The sequence below is a fragment of the Anthonomus grandis genome, chromosome 22, assembly GCF_022605725.1.
Source record: "Anthonomus grandis grandis chromosome 22, icAntGran1.3, whole genome shotgun sequence".
Taxonomy (NCBI): Eukaryota; Metazoa; Arthropoda; class Insecta; order Coleoptera; family Curculionidae; genus Anthonomus; species Anthonomus grandis.
Genome location: NC_065567.1, coordinates 17,670,539 through 17,692,108, shown reverse-complemented (window position 1 = coordinate 17,692,108; position 21,570 = coordinate 17,670,539). Strand labels below are relative to the sequence as shown.

Genomic DNA, 21,570 nt, shown 5'->3' with positions numbered 1-21,570 from the left:
TACTTTTAACGGCAGCCGTTGCGCTTTCCTTTTTCATACGGTATTTCTCGTTTTCAAGTTAATATTTTATTCTGGTCGTAGCGCGTTCACGTAACACAATTGCGGAATTTTTGTCTCTGCAGAGGCTTCGTTTGGGATTTTTTTTTAATAAAGAATAAAACATTATCGTGTTAAATTTTGTAACTGTTATTTATTTAATTTTTCTTACTCACCTATAAACGAAGCAGGGCTTTTTTCATCGAATATTCCTCCTTTACTTTCATTATCTACTCCAGACTTTTGTTCAGATCTATCAATTTCATTTAGGTTTGATTGGTACTTTGCACCTGAAAAAAAATAAATCAAAGCGTAAGTTTTTTTTTTAATTTCGAAAAAGCAATTTTGTCGTCGTTTATTATTAGTTTTTATGAACATAAGATGCCAGATATCACCAGTATATGTATAGATTTTTTGGTTTGGAGAGAAATTTTGCACATTTAAAGAGTCTAGTAACTATTACTATAACTACGGTCTTATTTATATAAAGAATTCATGCAAGGTTTTATAAGGATTAAAAAGGGCTTTATAGAGGATTTCATAAAAGTCGAATATCCATTAAAGTGTATTGCACTTAAAAGAAATAATTAAAAATATTCGACTTCTTACTGGATGTAGAATTTACATTGTGGTAGACTTAGACTTAATTGGGCAAATACTATACACCATGATAAAAATGTTTGAAATGCACCATAGAACCCTTATGGAACTAGACAGGTAATGAAAATCACTGCGATAAATAAGAATAAATGGAAAAATGGAAACTATTTAGGACATTTGACTTAGCTATTATTATCTATACCAGACCATCACTTGATGACATTTTTTTAACATAAATGCTTCTGTGATTATAGCAACTTATGGGCAATATATTTGCGATACACTGAGGTTTTGTAGTTAAATATAATTTCAACTTCAGCTAACTTATACAGGGTGGAGTATTAAAGATTTGAAATTTAAATCAGTTGTAGAAAAAAGAACTACTGAATATTTTTTCAAAAAGCCGGTTTTATTGGAAAAGATGGGAGTTTCTTAGTTTATGTGGCTGCCATGACTAGCCTTAAAATAGTTCATTCGATCAACCCAATTTTCCAGTACTTTTTCAATTGTTTCGGCTTGAATCAATGGCATTTCCGATTTCGCGATTAAGGTCTTCCAATTATTTTTGGATGGTCGACACAACATTTATCGTTAATGGCTCCCCAGAAAAAAAAGTCCAATAGGCTTAAATCCGGTAGTCGGTAAGACGGAAACTGCGGCTGATTATTCGATTTTCAAAGACGAAGCCCAAAAGTTAAACTGTTATTTAAGGTGTGTGGCAATCCTGTTGATACTAAATGTCTTTGGCATTACTTCTTGGCTATTTTCGAAGAAAAATGGGACCGATGATACCGCCAGTTATAAAGCCACACCAAACAGTCACTTGTTGTAAATCCATTGGAGTTTCAGTGGTCATATATAAACTTTCCCAGCCCCAAATCCGACAATTCTACTTGTTGACATAGCCTCCGAGATGAAAATAAGCCTAAAAAGATGATTTTTCGGTGAAAATAGTTCATTCGACAAACTGAGAACGTGCCGAACGGTCATGATGTTCAGTTCTTGCAACAATTGGATGTTCAAATCGTTCATACCAAGGTCTTTATGCAAAATTTGCTTCAGGGAAGCGCATGAAATATTCAAGTCCTGAGAATGATGATGAGTTGAGGATGATGAACTTTCACGCACGTTTTGAGCAACAGCAACAACGTTTTCGGCTGTACGCACCGGACGAGAAATCACGGGGAACGTATTGTTTTCTCCACTATTAAACCAGTTTCACGACCTCGTTTAATAAATTAATCAGCAAGATGATTTAAAAGCCAATCACTTCTGTCGATTTTTCTTTCAAATTTGTTACGCTTTAGGTTCAAAACTCTCCACTTTGGGACAAAGTTTTCAGTATTTCCTAATTTTGCTCTAAAAAATAACGTTCCATTTCGTAGCTATATAATCTTAGACTATATGTTTGACATAAGCATTCTGATATTTGAGTGACCTTAGTTGAAATAATAGCTGGTTCAAACTCCAAACGCTAGATGGCCCACCTGTTAGAAGCATTAATTTATGCCTAAAGACCAGAGAAGCTAGACTTTTAGATTTGGGAGAATGAATCTTGATAACTGAAATGTCGAGTAGCTCATTCAGATTTAACTTATATTATTTTACAGAATGATAAATTTATTTATTTATACTCTCTACTCTCTATTACCATGAAGCCGTTTGCTGTACTACCAGTATGTTTGAATGCCACAAGAATAGCGACTTTAAAATATTGGAAGACTTCAATTCTGGAGATTGGGCTGATAAAATCTCAACTCATTAGCATACACATCCAATATCAATAATATTTTTTCCTATCTGCTGGACCACAAAGTAGTTAAAGCTGTAGACTAGCTCTTGCTGAATAATTTTTATTACTTTGCTTATCTATGTTCTCTTTCAAACATTATTCTAACAGAATTTCAAGAATACAAATTTTACTGTCTATTAATGAATATTTGTCCCAGTTTAACTGGGATGGTATTATTGCTGGATAGTGTGTATTTTAAAAGTTTTACATTTCCAGAACGGTTCCCTAGTGTCTAGACATCTACGTTTTAAAAAGTGTTTTCTGTTAACTGACTATCAAGAATTTAGTGCTCTTAGAAAAAAGTCTTAATTATATCCAATCAATATTTTGGTACTTATTTAGATAAAGTTGATGATAGTAATTTCCGTCACTTTTTTTTCTGTAGATATGCGATACACTTAATATAAATGGGACATTATCCTGCTAATATGTTCTTCAATGACGAATGTAATAATATTTGCTCTGAGTCTGTTAACTTATTTGCAAACTTTTTTGGATCTATCGATTGATAAAGTAATCCATCTGTGCCGAAATATTACCATAACTCAATGATTTCATAGATACAAATAATATGTTTATATTTGTATCTATGAATTCATGGTGATATTAGAAACAGTAAATTAAATATTCTTCAGGACCTTATCAGAATCTGATCAGCACTTCTAAAAGCATATATACATTCGGATAGTAACCCTTGTGAGTTTGATTTTTAGTTGTGATTTTTAATTTATCATTAAGATTCAACAATTCTTGAAGGAATTCGTTTATTATTTTCATGCTTTTAATTACAGAAAGTATTCAATCAGATATACCTGAATTGCTCGATTATAACGCATGTATAACCAACCTATAGTTGATCAACAGCTTAGCTTTTAGATAAATAGTGATCAATCCATGTTAAGTGCATTTGGGAGCCGCAAGCAAGTCGATGCTGTTTATACCGACTTCTTGGAGGAATTTGATGGAGTTAATCATGAATTACTATTTGGAAAATGAGATTTTTTTGCTTTGGGCAATATACCTTTTCATTGGTTCTTCCTGGCAGGATGGCATCAGTGTGTACGAATTAAGAATTTTATGTCGAAAGAAATATCAGCTGACTCAGATGTGTCTTAGGATTTACGCTGAGGTCTACTATACATATTACTTTGAATCGGATGCTTTCATGTTTTGCTGACGACTTGAATGGTATCGTTTGGTAATTTTATTGAATAACTGCGATCTCTCTAAAATGATATTCGCAAACTCCAGCTCGCTCTGTCTCACTCACTATTTGCCTAACCACACTGCCCCAATATTAGAGAATGTAATGAAAATGTAATTGAATAAGTTTTGCCTATGCTAGGGATCTGATTCACTATATTTATGCCATAGACAGTACAAAATTGACAAAGAGTCCGTGAAATTAAAGCCTAATATCGTCAAATATGATCTTTCAAGTCAGAAGCAAATAAAAAAAACATGTCTCCAGTGTCCTCTGTTTTAAATTAAAGCAGTAACCCCATATAAGAAATATTATAACTTATCAACTATTATTTTTGTGTGGTGTTTTAGTGATTAAGTTGGATAAGGGGTCACTTAAAATCCAAGCTCTTTTTTCCTTTTATTGCCAACGTTTCGGCCTATATTAGGCCTTATTTTTTTATTGATTTAATAAATTTAATTTTTTATAAATACAATAATTAGTAATTCTTTAATGTGCTCAGAAGTTTATCAAGGTATCAAATTAGATTTATAAAAAAAGAAGTTTTAAATTTTTAAGATTTAAGGTTGCCTTAGAAATTCAAAAAACTTAAAAGTAACATTAAAGAAAGCAACAAATATAAAAAACCTTTTAAATAAAACGGTAATCTTAATAAGATCCAAAGAAAAAATCCTTTAGCTTTTTGACAGTTTTAAATTAGTAAAAAAGTACCTAGCAAAAAGTTTTACATTTCTAAAGCTGTGGGTCTATTATAAGCAATTTAAATTTGCGATGAGACGAAACGCTTCCCTTTAAATGGAAAATGCAATAAAAAAATTCTTGTAATTTTCTTTGAAGGTATCTTATGAAAGTTGAAATATAACTAATACTTAAAAACTAAGAACTGCAGTAAGAAATGGAGAAGTTGGTTAAGGAATGTTTTTAATATTTCAGCCGCAATAGCGGAATGTACATGGATATGAAAACAGCGAAAGAATCTCAAGTTAAAGGCATAAAATGAAAACAGTTTACTTATTGTTGGCAGCTTAAAGGAATAAGCTGAATGAGATTTTATTTCGGAAAAATATTGCTTTTATTATTTTAATAAGTTCTGAAAATCAGAAGCAGTGTTCTACAAAGAACGTCAATATTAAAACAAAAAATGCAAAAAGACTTTTTAAAACTTCCAAAGTTTTTAGCGCATTTATTAATGAACATTTCCCTTCAATGCCACTTAACATTTAATTGCACCCAGATACTGCTTTTGTAGTTGCTCTCGCAACCATTAAAAAATATAGGCACAAATTGTTTAATGAAAATATAATTAGGAAGTTTTTGAATTTTTATTGGACATTTTAACTATCAAAGAAACTTTAATATAAATATTTTGAAGTTTAATATAAATGATTTCATGTATTTATGGGACTCGCACCTAAATATTTAGTAGTATAAAAGTATAAATCAAGCGATCTTTCTGGATAACAGTAAATTTTTTTCTCTAACTAAAGGGTGTTTTAATAAGAGCACAAGATTTCAGTGTTCAGTAAAACATGGTTTTCTGTAGCAAAATATTGAAATATTTATTGGTTTAGAAAATATACACTTAGGAACTATGTATAAAACAAAATATCTTGTAAATGGCCTTGCTGGCATATGCAGGGTACGCATTTTTGACATGTGGTGGTATTTTATTAAAACAACGTCTAAATTAGACCAATTCTGAACACAACATCGGGAAATGACAGGACTAGAAGCAAACTCGTGCGTAAAGATCGTAAGAATTCTAGGAACGGTATGACATGTAGCATCGTTTGGCTGAAACAACATGCCATCAAGATCAATAGCTTCCAAATGAGATACAAGAAACTGTATTATCATAGGACGATAATGTTCGCGATTGACTGTTGCTGCATCACCTTCTGTATTTTCATAGAGAAACAATCCTATTAATCCTCCAGACCATAATGAGCTTAATAAAGTGACACGTTTACGAACGCATTGCTTTCTGATAATTGTTTTGTCTATTAACGAATCCATCGAGTTGGAAATGGGACTCATCATTGAAAATTATTTTGTTTGTAAAATCAGCTGGTCGCTTATGGATCCAATTGACAAATTGTCTTCGCTGTTCATGCTCTGCTGGCAGCAGTTGCTGAGTCAGTTGGATTTTGTAGAACTTTAGTGAGAATTTGCTGAAGAATGCATGAATGTCCTCTACGAGCTCGTAGCGTGTGTTTTACATCACTAACCAAACCAGTACTTTTTTGATGATTCTTTTCACAATAAATGAATTAAGAACATTATTTGGACCGAACATTGGACGCACTTTACAATTAATGGTAATTAAACTTTTACTATTTTGATAATAATTTTTGACAATTAGGACGCGTTGTTCTACGTGTTTACTAACTCCCATCAGTCAACATTCGATTTATCATATCATAGTCATGTGACATTATGACTATCAAACATGGCACGCAATTCAAATCTTGCATTCTAATTAAAACATCCTTTATTATCGTCATTTATTCTATATAGCAAATTTAAATAACTTTGCCTTATGAGCCTTTCAGAAAGAATAATGATTTCTTTTTATGCATATCGCACTCACCAATAATATTGGCCAATTGACGCATTTATATCTCGTAGCTTATATTCTAGAATTTGATTAAAGTAGATGTATAGTTGACAGGAGACTAGAAAATCTTAACATTAAAAATCATGTTGAATGAGTTAGATTTTTCAAGCCAAAGAAAAATAAAACAATAGCAACCATAGATACGCAAAATAGATCAAATATCGGTAAAGGTATGACAGCTGGAATACTTGGAAAAAACCAAAGGAATACATTTTCTACACTTTAGGAAGAAATCTTGTAGGGATATATCAAGTAGAAATCTTGGAATTCTGAAATGTTCGAAGGAAAAACCTATATCTTAAAAAACTTGAATGATGATGAATGAACAAATGATTTGAATTCCTTACATTGGATCCGAACTTATACTGTAGGTGCCAAATTAGAAAATTAAAAAGATTCAAATATTAAAAAATAATTATTTTTAATATTTGAATGTAAAATAATTCATTTAAGGCGGCCCAAAAGTATGTTCACACGTTTCTTTTCTATATTTATGAAAACATTTGATTAATTTCAAATTCTGGATAATTCATAACTAATTATCCTGAAAAACCATTTGTCAATCCTTTTTAACTTGAGAAGCGCTTGTTCAACGGTTTCAGAAAAAAGGTGAGCATTTTGGAAGGTCTGTTAGAGTTGGTAAATTGGTTGTTGGTAATATTTATTATCACTAGCTTTCGAAGTAATAGACAACAACTTCAGAAGCATCTTTCAATTAAAACACCGAATGCGAATCGTGGATTAGGTCTCGTCAAGTTTTTATGATCTTGGAGGTAATACTTCTTCGTTAACGTTGAGTATGTTCTTCTCAATGAAGGTTATTTAGTTGTTTTCTTTAGCCAATTTCAGATGTATCTTAAGAGCCTTACTCTCTTTTACTCCTCCAGAGGGTGCCCTCGAGAAATGTTAATATTAATTCCTATTAATAAGACGTTTTTAAGAATATCAATCAATCATGTAATATATACACATAGTATTTTATTTAGTACTTCCAGTCAAATTATAACAAATAAAATGTGAATAACTTATCCAATCCTTATTACAGATGTATACGCGGTGAAAAAAAATTCCTTGATAGGGATTAAACATTTGGGACAATGGAATATAATATCTTTCAAAATACATGATGGAATTGTTTTTATAAAAAAGTAAAATAATATTATACAGGCCTTTATAAAAAACAATGCATGAATGCATCTCTGCACCTAAAAGAGATTCTGAGAATTACTAAATTGCTAATAATTAGTTAACTAATTTACACAATTTTGGAACAAATCTTTAATTTATATATGACTTAAAATAAAAGTCAGGACTTTAAAGTTCTGAATAACTACTTTGTAAAACAGTTGATTAAATTATACAATAAAAAGGAATCCCGCAAGAAATAAATAAAACGAATGATCCAAGAGTTTGAAGGAGTTTCGAAGTTCGCAAATCTGTATGTTTCCTCGTTTCCCTTTTCTACGAGAAACAATAACCGAAAGAGGGCAAAAGTTTCAGGATAAACTCCCCCGAAACTCCTATATAACGTATCAATATGGGAAAGCCATAAACGGTCCTATAAACAAGAAAATTAAAAAGGTTTTTTCCCCTATGTGGCTAGATCCTTACGGAGATATTACGGATGATATATTTTTATCTTTCATCTATTAGTTTCCTTTTTCGATGTTATTCTTTATACCTGTCGTATTACAGAAAACAATCTAAATCAAACGTATCAGATAAATAATTTTTAAGTAAATAGGGATATTAATCTTTCTACTCCTATCATGCCCTTTACTAATGAAAAGATATAACCTGAAAATGCAAATAGTTAAAACTATTTAAAAAAAAGTACCTTTATCAAGATGTATAGTCAGAGAAGAAGGGTTGCCATAAATCGTGTTGTTAAGATCGCTGACTCCCCAATCTTTCACTCTACTAGGTGTTTCTGTGGTCGTGGGCTTTGGAGAGGTGGTAGGAGGTGAAGATACTGCGACAAAAACATGCTTCAGTCGTTCGCGACTGGATTTACTTAACAGATTTGAAACTATACATGATACCGAAGTACACAATTTAATCCTTACATGTATAGTTTCACATCTATTAGCTTTAATAACTCTATAAAATATAAAAAGTTAGTCAAATATTATTTCTCTAAATATAAGTTTGGTTTTTTGCATACTGCCAAACAGTCCTATCCAGAAAAAGATCTTACTGTAACCCGGAGCATTACTTCTCCATAATAATATCAGAGTTATCAAAGCTTATTATCTAAGTGCTCGTGGGTATATAAGCTAAGTGTTGCACAAAAAGAAGTGGCTGCTTTCACTCGAGTCCGGCGAAAAGCGTTACAAAACAAAACGTTTAAGTGGAAACATTTTTGGTGCAAAATCTGCTGGCAGTGTGCAAAAACTTAGAAAAAGAGCCTTCTACTTGGAGGTATAAATCCACCAAATATCGCTATAATGGTAGACTTCATGCTTTCACATGCTGATAGTTGTGTTTATACAGGGTATCCTTGTTAGAAGCCTTAATTGACATAGAAAAAGCGATAGTTACAAGGTTTTTGATCTTAAGAATAAATGTAAATTTGGTGGTTTCAAATGAAACAATTTTAATAATTGTTTGTTTTGAAAACCATATATTTTAAACTGTTTGAAAATGGATAAAAAATATTAGAGTCCGGATTTAGTGCTTATCGGTTTAGGATTTTTTACCGTTTTTATAGTAGTGCTTTTTTGCAAACATTTCTGATTTTTTTCATATGAGCCTTATCTATCTGAATATTATTTCAAAATTACTAACTCATGCATTATAAATATAATTAAATTTTGTTTTAAAAATTATATTTTTATTTTCATTTAGTCGCGTTAAATTCAATTATTTAATTTTAATTAATATAAAAAAAATTTTAAGGTCGTTTCAAGTTGTTTTAATTTAAATTCATGAAATATATATATTAGTATATAAATGTCGTTTTTATTAATGTTATTTTCTATACAGAATTTCTCGAAATTAGGTAGTAATATTTTACAAGGCGCATCTGCAGTTAAAAAGAAAATACTTTATATTATACAGTAACATAAAAAATTAACACCCTATCAAATTTATTGACAGGGTGTTTATAGGACATATATACAGAGGTTTTTTGTTGATATTTTCGAAACGCCTTGTTATAATTTTAAGCATATACTACTATTGTTATCAACTGACTTCATAAAATCCGTGGAGAGTAAAAATACTAGTGTTTGTGTTCAAAAAGAACCAACATTTTTACATAAAGAAAGATTGCCTTAGTAAGAGCTCCTGTTTACAAAATAAATACTTTATTTTTGGTGAAAAATTGTTTTTAAGTCGAAAACCTTAATTCATAATAATTTGGGCAAGTAAATAAAAATATATTTAATATATTAAGGTAATAAAAACAATAGAACACCAAACAAAAGAATACAGTTTGCAGCAAATTTTCAAAGTATTTTATATTTCGCTCATAATTGCCTGAGTAGCCCTTAGAACAAAAAATGTATTTACCCTTATTTAATTATCGACTTAAATAATTATGTACAATATTTTATTTTAATAGCTTATACTTTCTTTTAACCACCCCTTATAGTCTAATTTCAATATTTGTAATATGATCCCTCAAACTTAGTTCTAAAATCATTCGTTCGATGGCTTTCTGTACTGTTCTAAGTATATTTGCTGATTCATCAAATAGTAAAAGTAATTGATATCCTTTAATAAGCCACAATGAAAAGAATATACGTATTGAACACTTTTCTTTTAAGTTAATTTGGATATTTTATCATTTAATAAATGTAACGATCTATTTGTAGCGGCCTATATTCATTGGATTCGCTGGAGGTTTCATTTTCCTTACCCATTTTAATAATATGCATCTGCATATTATTAACATAATAATAATGCAATAATATCAACTGCACTCTTGTTTTACTTAGGTTCATATTTAGCCATAATTTTTCTAATTTTAAGCAACATTTTCATCAATTTTTAGCATTTCCTGTAATTCACCGAAATCCTAACTAATAAACATAACATCATCCGCAAAGCTAGAATGGTTTAGATATTTCCTGTCAATTCTTATGCCAATGTCTTGAGAATGTCTTCTAAGGCAAGAGTGAACAACTTTGGAGAGAAACTGTCACCCTGCCTAACATCCCTTTTTATTGGAATTCTATTAGTTTCTGTATCTTCTGCTATTTGTATTATTTACGTTGGGTTGTGATATACAGCGTGTAATTTTGAAAACTTTCAGTGCAAATAAAAAAGTTAGAAAAGCGTAAATTGGTACATATTTTATACAGGTACTACAACCACCATATTTTGGTCATAATGTGAGTTACCCCTTGGGCCCGCACCCTAACCCCAAAATTTTAAATGAATTTTTTTTTGTTACCTTAAAATAAAGGTCTTCTGAAGTAGTATTGTCCTTTACAAGAATTTTTCTTAAATTTTATACAGAGTGAAAGAAAGTTATAAACTAAAGTATAATCTATTTCTAAACTCATTTCTCACATTTTGAAACACCTCTTTCGGAATAGATGCACATTCTGTAATTCGTTGCTGAAAATCATCGAGTGAATCTGGTTGCGTTTTAAACACAACAGTTTTTAGTGACCCTAGAGAAAAAAGTCGAGGGGTGTTAGATCTGGTAATCTCGCCGGGCATTCCATTAGACCACTCCTTCCAATCCACTGATCTGGAAACGCATTATATAGACGCATAGTAGGATGGTGCTCCATAAGGTTTTCTCAGTTTAGGTTTCTACCCAAGTACTGAGTCGTGTGAATTGTCTTGAGAACTTTCATATTTTTATTATTTTTAATACCTTTTTTTTACTCGTTCTGTGTTGTAGTGCCTCACATCATCTCCGGTTTTCGTTTTAACAATTTTATTTAACTCTTTATGTTCGGGAGTGCATTAATTCATTTTTCTTTTTTTGTAAAGCATTTACTTAAATATACCTATAAATAGTAATCTGCCAAATTTAGATCAAGGAGATCCATTTATAAAACCACGTTGACCAACCCAATGTCCAGTAAAACGAACTTTGGCTAACAAAATTTTCAAATTATGCAAACCATACATGAAATGCATACTATTATTTCGGAATTTTATCTGTAATTTTTGAAAAAGAAATCGCACAAGGCTCAAATAAGCTTTACTAAGATAAAAACGTAAAAGAGTTAAGCTGGCAAGCAAAACTTATGCCTATTCATGACGTACATAAAATTTTAATAATTAAGTTTTTTTGAAAATGGGGGTTCCTATTGAAATAATACAAGAGCACTAGTATGTACTGATTTTAGCACAAATTGTAGTAAAACAAGTCGATAGTAATAATAGTATATGCCTTAAATGTCTAATAATTACGACCAGGCGTTACAAAAATATTTAAAAAAAATCGTCGAATTAATATCTTTCATAAAATATCCTATGAATTAAAAATGATGTACTTTTTGATATTATTTCTTTAATTTTTAGCTGCAAAGGAAGCTTGTATAATATTAGGATATAATTTTGGAATATCCTATATAATTCATAAATGCTGTAATTTTATTTTGGCATAAATCCAAACTTTGTCTGCTTGTTTTTATGCTTTGAAATCCGGACTCAACTAAGAATTCATTTTATATCAACCAATGACATAACTAACAAAATACCCTGTAGAGTAAAGATTAGAGAAGGTAGAGTTGCGACAGTAGAATAGTTTGTAACAAGTTATATCATCTGGCACTTCACCTTCTTATAAATTTTACCAATAGAACTTTATGATCAAAATGTTTTAGTAATTAAAAACAAAAGAATTTTTTATTATTTTTTTTATCCAAACTATCAGCTATTCAAAAAAATAGGTGTAATTAAATGCAATTAAACATAATATTTTTCTAGTTTAGAGGTATTAAATTAAACTATTTCTCATATTATTCTAAATTTTGGAACCTATTACGTATTTAGTGATTCCTGTAATATTGACCAAATCTGAATAAAACTTTTCTAATAAATTTATTAGCCAAAATATTCAATAAAAAGAAAACCAGAATTTTTTTATTAATTCTCGAGTAACTATAATAGCTAGTATAAAAGAAAACATTTTAAATTGACGTTATATTACCTTAACTCTAAATATCAAACTTTTTTTATACCATATTACTGTACTACTTTTATTTTAAATAAAAATGCAAACTTTCCATTAAAGTGTCACACGAAAGTGTCAAAAATTGAAAATGCTCTACTATATTTATTTATTAATTCGCAGCTGGGAATGTTGTTTAAATAAAATATACGTAGCAGCTTCATAGAATACTTTAACAATTTATTCCTGTTAATAATTTATATCTGGTAATCGAGCCAATATATTTTTATTCGAATAACCAAATATTTACATATACTTACAAGAAAATGTAAATGCAAGTTAATAATCGTCTTCTAGCTGTTGGCAAACAGATGTAATAACACAGTTGGTATTAAGCAATTAATTCCACACCATAGTTTGATTAAGTGTATCATGTAATTCGTAACTATCGGATATTCTATTATTATTTAACCTAAGTAACCCAATAGGATAGATTTTGTGGTAATATCTGTGGGAGTATACACAAGACTAGAAGCCTTAGTTTTGTTAGTAATAATAACTATAAGGTATTCGATATTATGTTAAGTAGTAAGTATAATTAGTTTTGTCAAGTATAATGAGGTAAGGAAAAAATATATTTTTTTTAATTCCAAATTTAGTTTAATAGTTAACTTAAAAATGCATAACTTAAGTGGCGAAGGCTCACTATTTCCTTAAAATTTCATTTAAAATAATTATAGGACTGGTAATCGAGGAATTAATTGTTAAGCTAAATTTATATACTATTTAAATATAGTAGGTATAAAAATACTAGATATATTTAGGAATATTATTATTTTTGATTGCTAAATCGATAATAAATTATATTATAAAAATAGAAATGTATTTATTTGTATTTACTTTAAATAACAGTAACCAATCGACAAACTTTTAATAATTTTATTTTCACTTCGTTCAAAAATAACCAAATTTACAAAAATGGATATATATACTTTATTAATGTTTGGCTTTGTAAGGTTTTTCATAATATTGTTATAATGTAATCTTGTTAAACTGCCTATAAATAAATATCAATTTTATGCGGATATTTTAATAAAGTATGATTCTGTTTTAGTGCGAAAAAACAACACCCCAGCGAGACTTTCAATCTGTTAAAAGAGCTATAATATATAAATAGAATAAGTAATATTAAGAGCACATTAGAAACACAAGTCACGCGTGCGGTATAAGAGGAAAGTTCTAAAAATGTAATTTACAAGATTCCGTGGGAACTGGAAAACTTTATATTGGTTTCACTTCTCACAGGATCTTGACATTAGCTTTGCGCCACAAGCATTATATTAAAAACACAGAATACATATATTTACTTTTGAAGAAGATGTGTATTTGTGAAAATAGGCTTAATTTTCCTTTTTGATTCAGTCGTGATTATTAAAGTGCTATTTAAGAAAAACTTAATTTTTTTCCAAAATTATGCTTTATTACTATATAAAACAAAGAATTCAAGAAGATATTTTAAAAATGTTAAAATTTTGATGGTCTTATTATACATCATTTTACTTTTATACAGTAACATTGATTAACATAGCATACAATATTAATTTCCATCTTAATATCGTTCTTCAATATAATATTATCAAGATGTCAGCATTACCTCGATGCTGCCAAAGGTGCTTAATTATTTATTAAATTCCGTCAATTTATCAGACATCTATAAGCTTCTAAATGTATATAGTATAAATGCAGGTATGCATTAGTAGATAGGAATTATCGCGACAAATTCAACGACGTTCGCGCCGAATCATTCGCTGAACGAAGTCATTCGCTCAACACAACATCTAATCGAGTTCTACCATTCAATCAGTGTCACTGTTCAAATCCAGCAATTCATCAACGATAAAATGAAAATGAATATGTCGACCTGCTGCTGCAAATTGTCACATCGCGGTCGATGCAAGCCGCCTGATTACTATACTTAAATAACGCAGGAGCGCACCGACCACGAAATTTCCGGCTAGGTGTGTTCAATTACTATTTTTAAACGTAACACGTTTCTTTTTTATTATTCTAACAGTTCAGTTATTAATATAACTAAATCTGATTAATACATGTATGATAAATTACTTAACGTTAATGCCATCATTTTAATAAAAAAAATACTGGATATTTTAAACAAAATGTATCAAGGCTACTAAAAATATTATGTAATTATTCATAAAAAAATGCATAACTTAAATGTATATTTTTAAAATCCCTTAAAAGTAAAATGCGAGTAAAAAATTTGCTATTTAACTAGTGTTAAGCTTCTGGATTATTATCTGCTGAGATATAGTACCCTTAATCAGATACTATTTAAATAGCAAATACATTTTATTTATTCACATTATATTTTTACCGGATTTTAAAAAGTGGTGTACAATAGACATTTAAGTTATGCATTTTTTAATAATTAGCACTTGCTAGTCTTTTAAATATTTTTTATATTATCATTCTTTTAGTAGCCCTGGTAAGCTTTCCTTAAAATATCCAGTCTGGATTTTACTGAAATGATGGCATTAACCCTTTGATATATTTTAAAAAACTCTAAGGGACTTATAATATTTATAGCGCAAAAACGATTATGGTTTTATTTAAAAATTTAAAATTATTTTATTCTATTCTTATAGGTATATTAACTTATAAATTTACTTCACTATCATAATTTACGATAATTCACTTTTAAAAAAAATGTAACATATGATGCTTTATACTTACATTTTAAATTTAAAATTATGCAGAATTTACAATATGTACATCAAGAGCTACAAGACAAAATTGTATTATAGATAATAATTCGAAATAGGAAAATTGTCATGCAGTACATTTTTTGTGTCCTATTCAATATAATTACAATTATATTAGATTTCTTTTTAGGTGCAATTATATATAAAATCGGTGCTGTGCTGTATATGAAGTAATATTTAAGTTCTTTTATCAAAACTTCTCTGACAAGACACTTTCAGGTAGAAAAAGGGTAAATAAAAATATGTCATTAGTAAATTCTAAAATAAAAATTAATTATATACCCTCACCTTATGCAAAAAGGGAACTGTCAACTTTTCTTTGAAAACTTAAGGTGAGTCTTCTTACCCCGTCAAGGCATTCTAATTTCCTGTTCAACATTATTTTGCTTTTGACTAAGCCGACTCAGAGTAATTTGCTTGAACAGTGGAATAAGAATTGCAACCTTTTGAATATTCAAGATGCTCAGTAAGTTCCAATTTCTCTTTAAAAATATTTTTTATAACAAATCGGTTATGGCACTGATAATTTTAACGGTTTTAACATCCATTTATTTACACAATGTAACAAATACATTCAAATAATTTTATATGGTAAATGCAAATGTCAACAAATAAAATCCAAATAAATTAACATTTATGTTATATTTAACTTGAAACAAATGCTTTTTGATAAATACCGTTATTTTATTTTAGAGAAACAATAGATTATTTTTATATTTATTAAAATTAAAATATTTTCGATTTCCATAATAAACCGGTAATTATTTGCTTTGCTTTAATAGTTTTCTTTCATGAAACATTATTTAAAATCAGATCATCATCCTCAGATAACTGAAATGTTTAATGATTTAATTCATAATATTAATATTGTTGTATAGCTTAATACACACTGGGTGTACTTAAGAGCATCACTCGCAAATTAGTTAGTACCTAGGTTAGAAAAACTCTTAACCAACCGGTTAAAAATAAGTGAAATTTTAAAAGGGACACCAATTCAAAGGTTAGCCTAAAAAATATACACTCACTGCCACAAAAAAATTTAGAACATAATATTTTATATATAATTTCTTTTTAATTTGTCTAATTACTTAAATACAAATAAAACAACATGTTTTCAGTAGCTTTTAACAACAACCAACCATTTATTTGAAAAAAAAACTCTTTTGATATAACACTACAAAAATGCATAAATTGAGAATTTGCTAAAGAGATTCTCTATCAAGATCTCAAGATCAATTATTAAAAACTGAAATGTATTGATAGCAAAAACTGCTAAGGCGCATTTTTAAGATCGAATATTGCCTGCATTTTTTTTGGCATCTTGTAATTCATCAAAGGTTAAAGGAGCAGTAACACAATTTTGTAGTCATTTGGGTTTGCATCTGAACTTCTGAAACGCTGGCCACTTAAAGACAGGACTACATCGCTAAATTCTTGTTGAGTAATTCTCGTGATGTGGCCTGCGATCTGGAGTTAAAATGAATCAGAATAAAATAATTTTACAATAAAATCAACATAAGGAACAACAATATTTTGCAGAAGGCCTTATGGAATGATATGCAACTCTGTCCGTGTCTCTAGAGAAATTCCAGCCCACACCTTAAGTAAACTTCCTTAGTATCCTAAAACTAAAGGTACCTTCTGCAAAACGTTTTTGTGGTCTTCACCATATTCTGTCACGACCATTTGGAATCCGTAGGCTAAATCTAGACTGGAGTGTTCATGATTCCTGGAAAACTGAAGTCGCAAAATATGATGACGCCTAAGGAGGTCTGAACCTGTCGCGATTCTTTACTAGCAAGATTCGCTTGACCAAGTCTTCGTCAAATGATTCCTTTGCTTACATTAGTACTCCGGACGTGATGAAATCGATTTCTGAATTCTACAGCTACAGCATGACGATCTCGGAGACTTTGTAAGATGATAAAGCGATCATCATGAATATTAGTCCTTCGTTGAGGGACTACCCTAACCTCCCATTTCCAAAACGTGTATAAATATGTTGCACAATGCTTTTGCAATTTGATACGGGATAATAATAAGTAACATAACTTTTAAATGACCTGCTGAACTCAAAAGCAAAATTATAACAAACATCTGTATAATTTATTAAAAACTATAAAAACCTACGGTCACCAATGCAGCTTACAACCAATGCAAGTGAACCTACGGTCACCAATGCAAGTGATAAAATATTTTTTTTATTAAGCCCAGGTTTATTTTGTTGAAATAAATGGAAGGTTATTATTACGGTTAATATTTCCATGAAAGAAATTTGCCAGTCGCGTATATACTTATTCCATTATATTCGAATTAATAAACTACGTCTCAGATTCTACAAGCAACATTAAGTTCTTATAATCATAGATTGTTTTTTTTTCTTAATATACGTTTCAACAAAACATGTTTTACCATTTGATAAAATATTATACTTACCCTTCAATTTAATCAAATTGGCAAATAAAGTATTTTGGTGCATTGGAGTAACTTGCTGCGTTTAGACTATACAGCAAAGGTTTAATTATGCGTTTAACTTATAGTACAAGTTAAACGCATGTTTTTCTGAAATACTGGATGTGCATGGGAAAAAATTTACAAATCTCTATGCTTATAAAAACTGATTATTGGTACTCAGAGAACATGTGACCTATTTTTGTAAGCTAATTAAAAAAAAATAGGTGTATAGTGTCTCCGATGCCGAAATACCTATGTAAAAGAAATAAGTAGTTAAAAAGAGATCGTCAATGCTTCAACGATTTCTTACTTGCACTTTTCGTTGCAAGGGAAATTTAATACGCCTTCACTCTTTAATCAGAGTCTTGAAAGCGATTGAAACAATACCGAAAAAGCTTTTATTTCTCGACAGATAGATGGCGGTAAGAAAGTGAAACTACTTCCTCGAAGCTGCAGGGACTGTCAAGCATCTAATATTTTATTTTTCTCACCTCTCTAGCTTCTACAATTCTGCAGATCCGTTTCTTCTGCCAATATACTAACCTTCATTAATCACATTTTGAAAAAAAAATCTTAACAAAATTAATTTGTTCTCATATTTTACTCAAAATTTTGCTCAAGGTGTTTAGTTTAATGCAGTGTACTGTGGTTTCCTTTTTTGTGTAGATATTTTCACAGGTAGGATAAAGCAAAAATTTTAAAAAATGCTGTGATATACAGGGTGATTTTCAACCTATGCGCATAAACTTGGGAAATGATAGCTAATAAGTAATAATGAAAAAAAAATGTAGTAAAATATTTTTAGTTTTGGTGATATCCATATTTTTTTAAATAAAAAAACGTGTATTTTTTAACGTGTTTAATTTAAACTAATTTAAAGCAACTGTTCGAAGTTGTTTCCACTATTTTCGATATAGACTTGAGCTCGTCGAATCCATGAAGACGTACCTACATGCACGGGCCAAACCAAGCTGTAGGCGAATTGCGTCACTGGCAGCGTTTATGCGATGTCGTAGCTCTTGCTCAGTATCAACTTCGTTTACATATACCATTGTTTTCATATGACCCCACAAATAAAAGTCTAATGAATTAAAGTCAGGCGAACGAGGGGGCCACCCAACTGGACCATCACGGCCTATCCATCGCCCGGGAAACACACGATCTAAATATTGTCGCACTGGTCGTGAAAAATGTGGTGGAGTACCATCATGAAGAAACCACATGTTCTGCCTAACGTTGAGATTCACATTTTCAAGGAGCACTGGTAAATTGTTGCGCAAAAATTCTAAACACCGAGCACCAGTCAAACGATTTTCCAGAATAAAAGGTCCGATGAACATCCCGTTCAGAATTACAGCCCATACATTTACAGAAAAACGTTGTTGAAAGTATGTTCTCCGTGTAATATCCGGATTTTCCAAAGCCCAGTAATGAGTGTTATGAAAGTTGAAAATTCCATTGCGCGTAAAATTTGCCTCATCCGTAACTAAAATGTTCATGGTAAAGTTTGGGCTTAACTGCTGGTGATGTAACAACCACTCACAAAACTGTACTCGAAGCGGCAAATCTCTTGGAAGTAGGGTTTGTACCCTCTGCACATGAAACGGGTACAGCAACTCGTGCCTTAAAATTTGCCAATTTGTAGATTGCGATATTCCAAATCGCCGTGCAATTGTCCTAGTGCTAATTCCAGGTTGTTCTTTGATAACTTCTGAAATATCCTCCTCCAGATTTAGAATGTGCCTAGGTCTAATAGCTCCTCCATCTTGTCCAGGCCGCGGCCGCAAATTGCCAGTTTCTCTACCCCGCTGAATAACACGTAAGAAAGCCCCACGTCTCAGGTGATATCTTCGGGGAAATCTTTGGGCATACAGATCAGCTGCTGCCACTGCATTCTGATGCGTTTCTCCGTAAACCAAAACCATGTCAACAAGTTCTTTGTTTGTAAAAATGCGCGCCATTACATTTGACGCTTTTATTTTGTTCGTGTGAAAATAACGATCGAAAATGATCACAGCCACCAACAAACTAAGTACTGCTAAAGATTCCAAACAACAAATTCCAAACATTATGACTTGTTTACTATCAGTTATTAATAAACAAAATAAGTTCGTCTGATACACGTTCTGTTGACATTTGTTTAACTTTATTTCGGAAACCAAAAATATTTTACTACATTTTTTTTCTGATTATGACTCATTATTGATCTTCATCTACCATTTCCCAAGTTTATGCGCATAGGTTGAAAATCACCCTGTATATTGTAATAATTGTATAAGAACTAAGAAAGAAATAGTAACAACTTCGAATCTATAATTTATAAAGTTTTTTATGAAAATGGCGAGGGCAGATGTAAACTACAAAAGTGAGAAATGAAGATAATGAGAAGAAGAAGCTACTGGGCTAAGTCTCTGGATAGATGATTAATACTTGTGTTCAGATTATTCTGTGCAGATTCTAGGCGAAGCCATGAAAACAGTAATAAATAATTCCATTTGAAATTCTATGTGTGTGAAAATGAACTTACTTACCTAATTCATTTATGTCTAATTCAAGGAGCCGTTTTAAATAAGATGATAAAACTTAAGTTAACCTCCCAGGCTTAATACAAGGTAAGTTAGAATGGTCTTTGTAACCAGAGGTGGTAAATTGGAACCTTAATTAATAATGATAAACTGCTTGGGTTAAACAAGGCTCATTAATTATTAATTACCCTTTATCATAGTAAAAAAATATTAAATTTATCTTAGTCATGTGTATATTTGAAATCAACAACAACAGAATGTGCACCAAGCTAACGGATTGTCACGTAATATTTTCTAAAATAAATAAAATGGTTAAAAACATCACACAGGTCTTTAGTAATACAGTAGGATTCTACATGGGTAATGTGGCCAAATGAGGTAGAAAAAAGATTTTCTTTTATTAATTGATTTTAAAAATGAATTGACCAGAATATGATTTCTATTTCTAGACATCAGAAACTAAAACAAATTACCCAGTGAAGCTCAATACACAGCAGAGCTCTTGTTTCTAGATAGACTTTTTGAGAGCCTTAATGTCAAATCACTATCAAAATAAATAGTCTAAATCTAACGCCAAACCTGAGAGAAGAGTAGTTTTAGTAGCTTTAATGCATGAGCAATTTTGTACAGATTGTATACAAATCTTGGAGTCTGTAAAAATTTCAAAGGCAAATGGACAAAATGGTGATACCTGTAAACTTTAATTTTCAACTCTTTTAACACCCTGTATAAATTCTATTTTAAAAACTTTGATCTTCATACACCAAAAGTCCTAATTAAATTGAATTTGGACGAAATTATAATACGCAAATAGAAAAAGTGATAAACAAAGCACTTTGTTTAATACGGAAACAGAAAGAGGTGTCAGTTTAATTCTTTTTTTAATCTGCCTACTGTAGTTTCTGAAAGAACCAGACATTTCCCATTAATCTTATGCGTACGATATAGTAGACCAAAATTCAAATTTGGCGCCATAATCAAATTTAAATTTCCCGCGATTATAACCTCACAAATTCATTTTAGCTTCCGATTAGTACAACTCCTTGACATCAAGAGGGCGCAACATTTAGTCGCCGGTTTAGCGTTCTAATGGCGCTTATGGAAGTTTCCTATCTAAGAAGTATTAATCTATGGTCTTCAACTCCTCAATCGAGAGATTTAGGAAAAACGCTATTATTTGATTTCTAACTTGTAACTTAGATTTCTTATCGAAAGTTAATATAATAGGTAGACGCAAGTGAGATCGCGATAAATATACATTATATACACACATGTAAAGACTTGGTCTGCAGTATTTTTATTAGTATATTTTTATTTATTAGTGTTTTAGAATTAGCTAAAATACTAGGTCGCACGACCAGATGTGATAAAATTCAAAAAAGATTTGTCTACTAACTCAATGTTCGTATCCCTGAAGAAATCAGAAAAATAAATTAAGGACTTCGTATATATTATGGGGATACAGTACCTTACTGATTTT

General features: G+C 30.5%; 1 protein-coding gene across 2 annotated transcripts in view; it reads right to left on the bottom strand.

Moving 5' to 3' along the window:
* Window positions 1–21,570, bottom strand: part of LOC126748374 (neurotrimin-like) — a 353,177-nt gene that overhangs the window by 7,220 nt on the left and 324,387 nt on the right. Inside the window, exons 8-9 of one of the 2 annotated variants that reach the window (XM_050457563.1) lie at window positions 8,087–8,221; window positions 213–326 (exon numbers count right to left, since the gene is read on the bottom strand). In XM_050457563.1, coding sequence (XP_050313520.1) covers window positions 213–326; window positions 8,087–8,221 — 249 coding nt within the window. The remainder of the gene's footprint in view (window positions 1–212; window positions 327–8,086; window positions 8,222–21,570) is intronic. The other variant, XM_050457564.1, reaches the window with a different exon arrangement.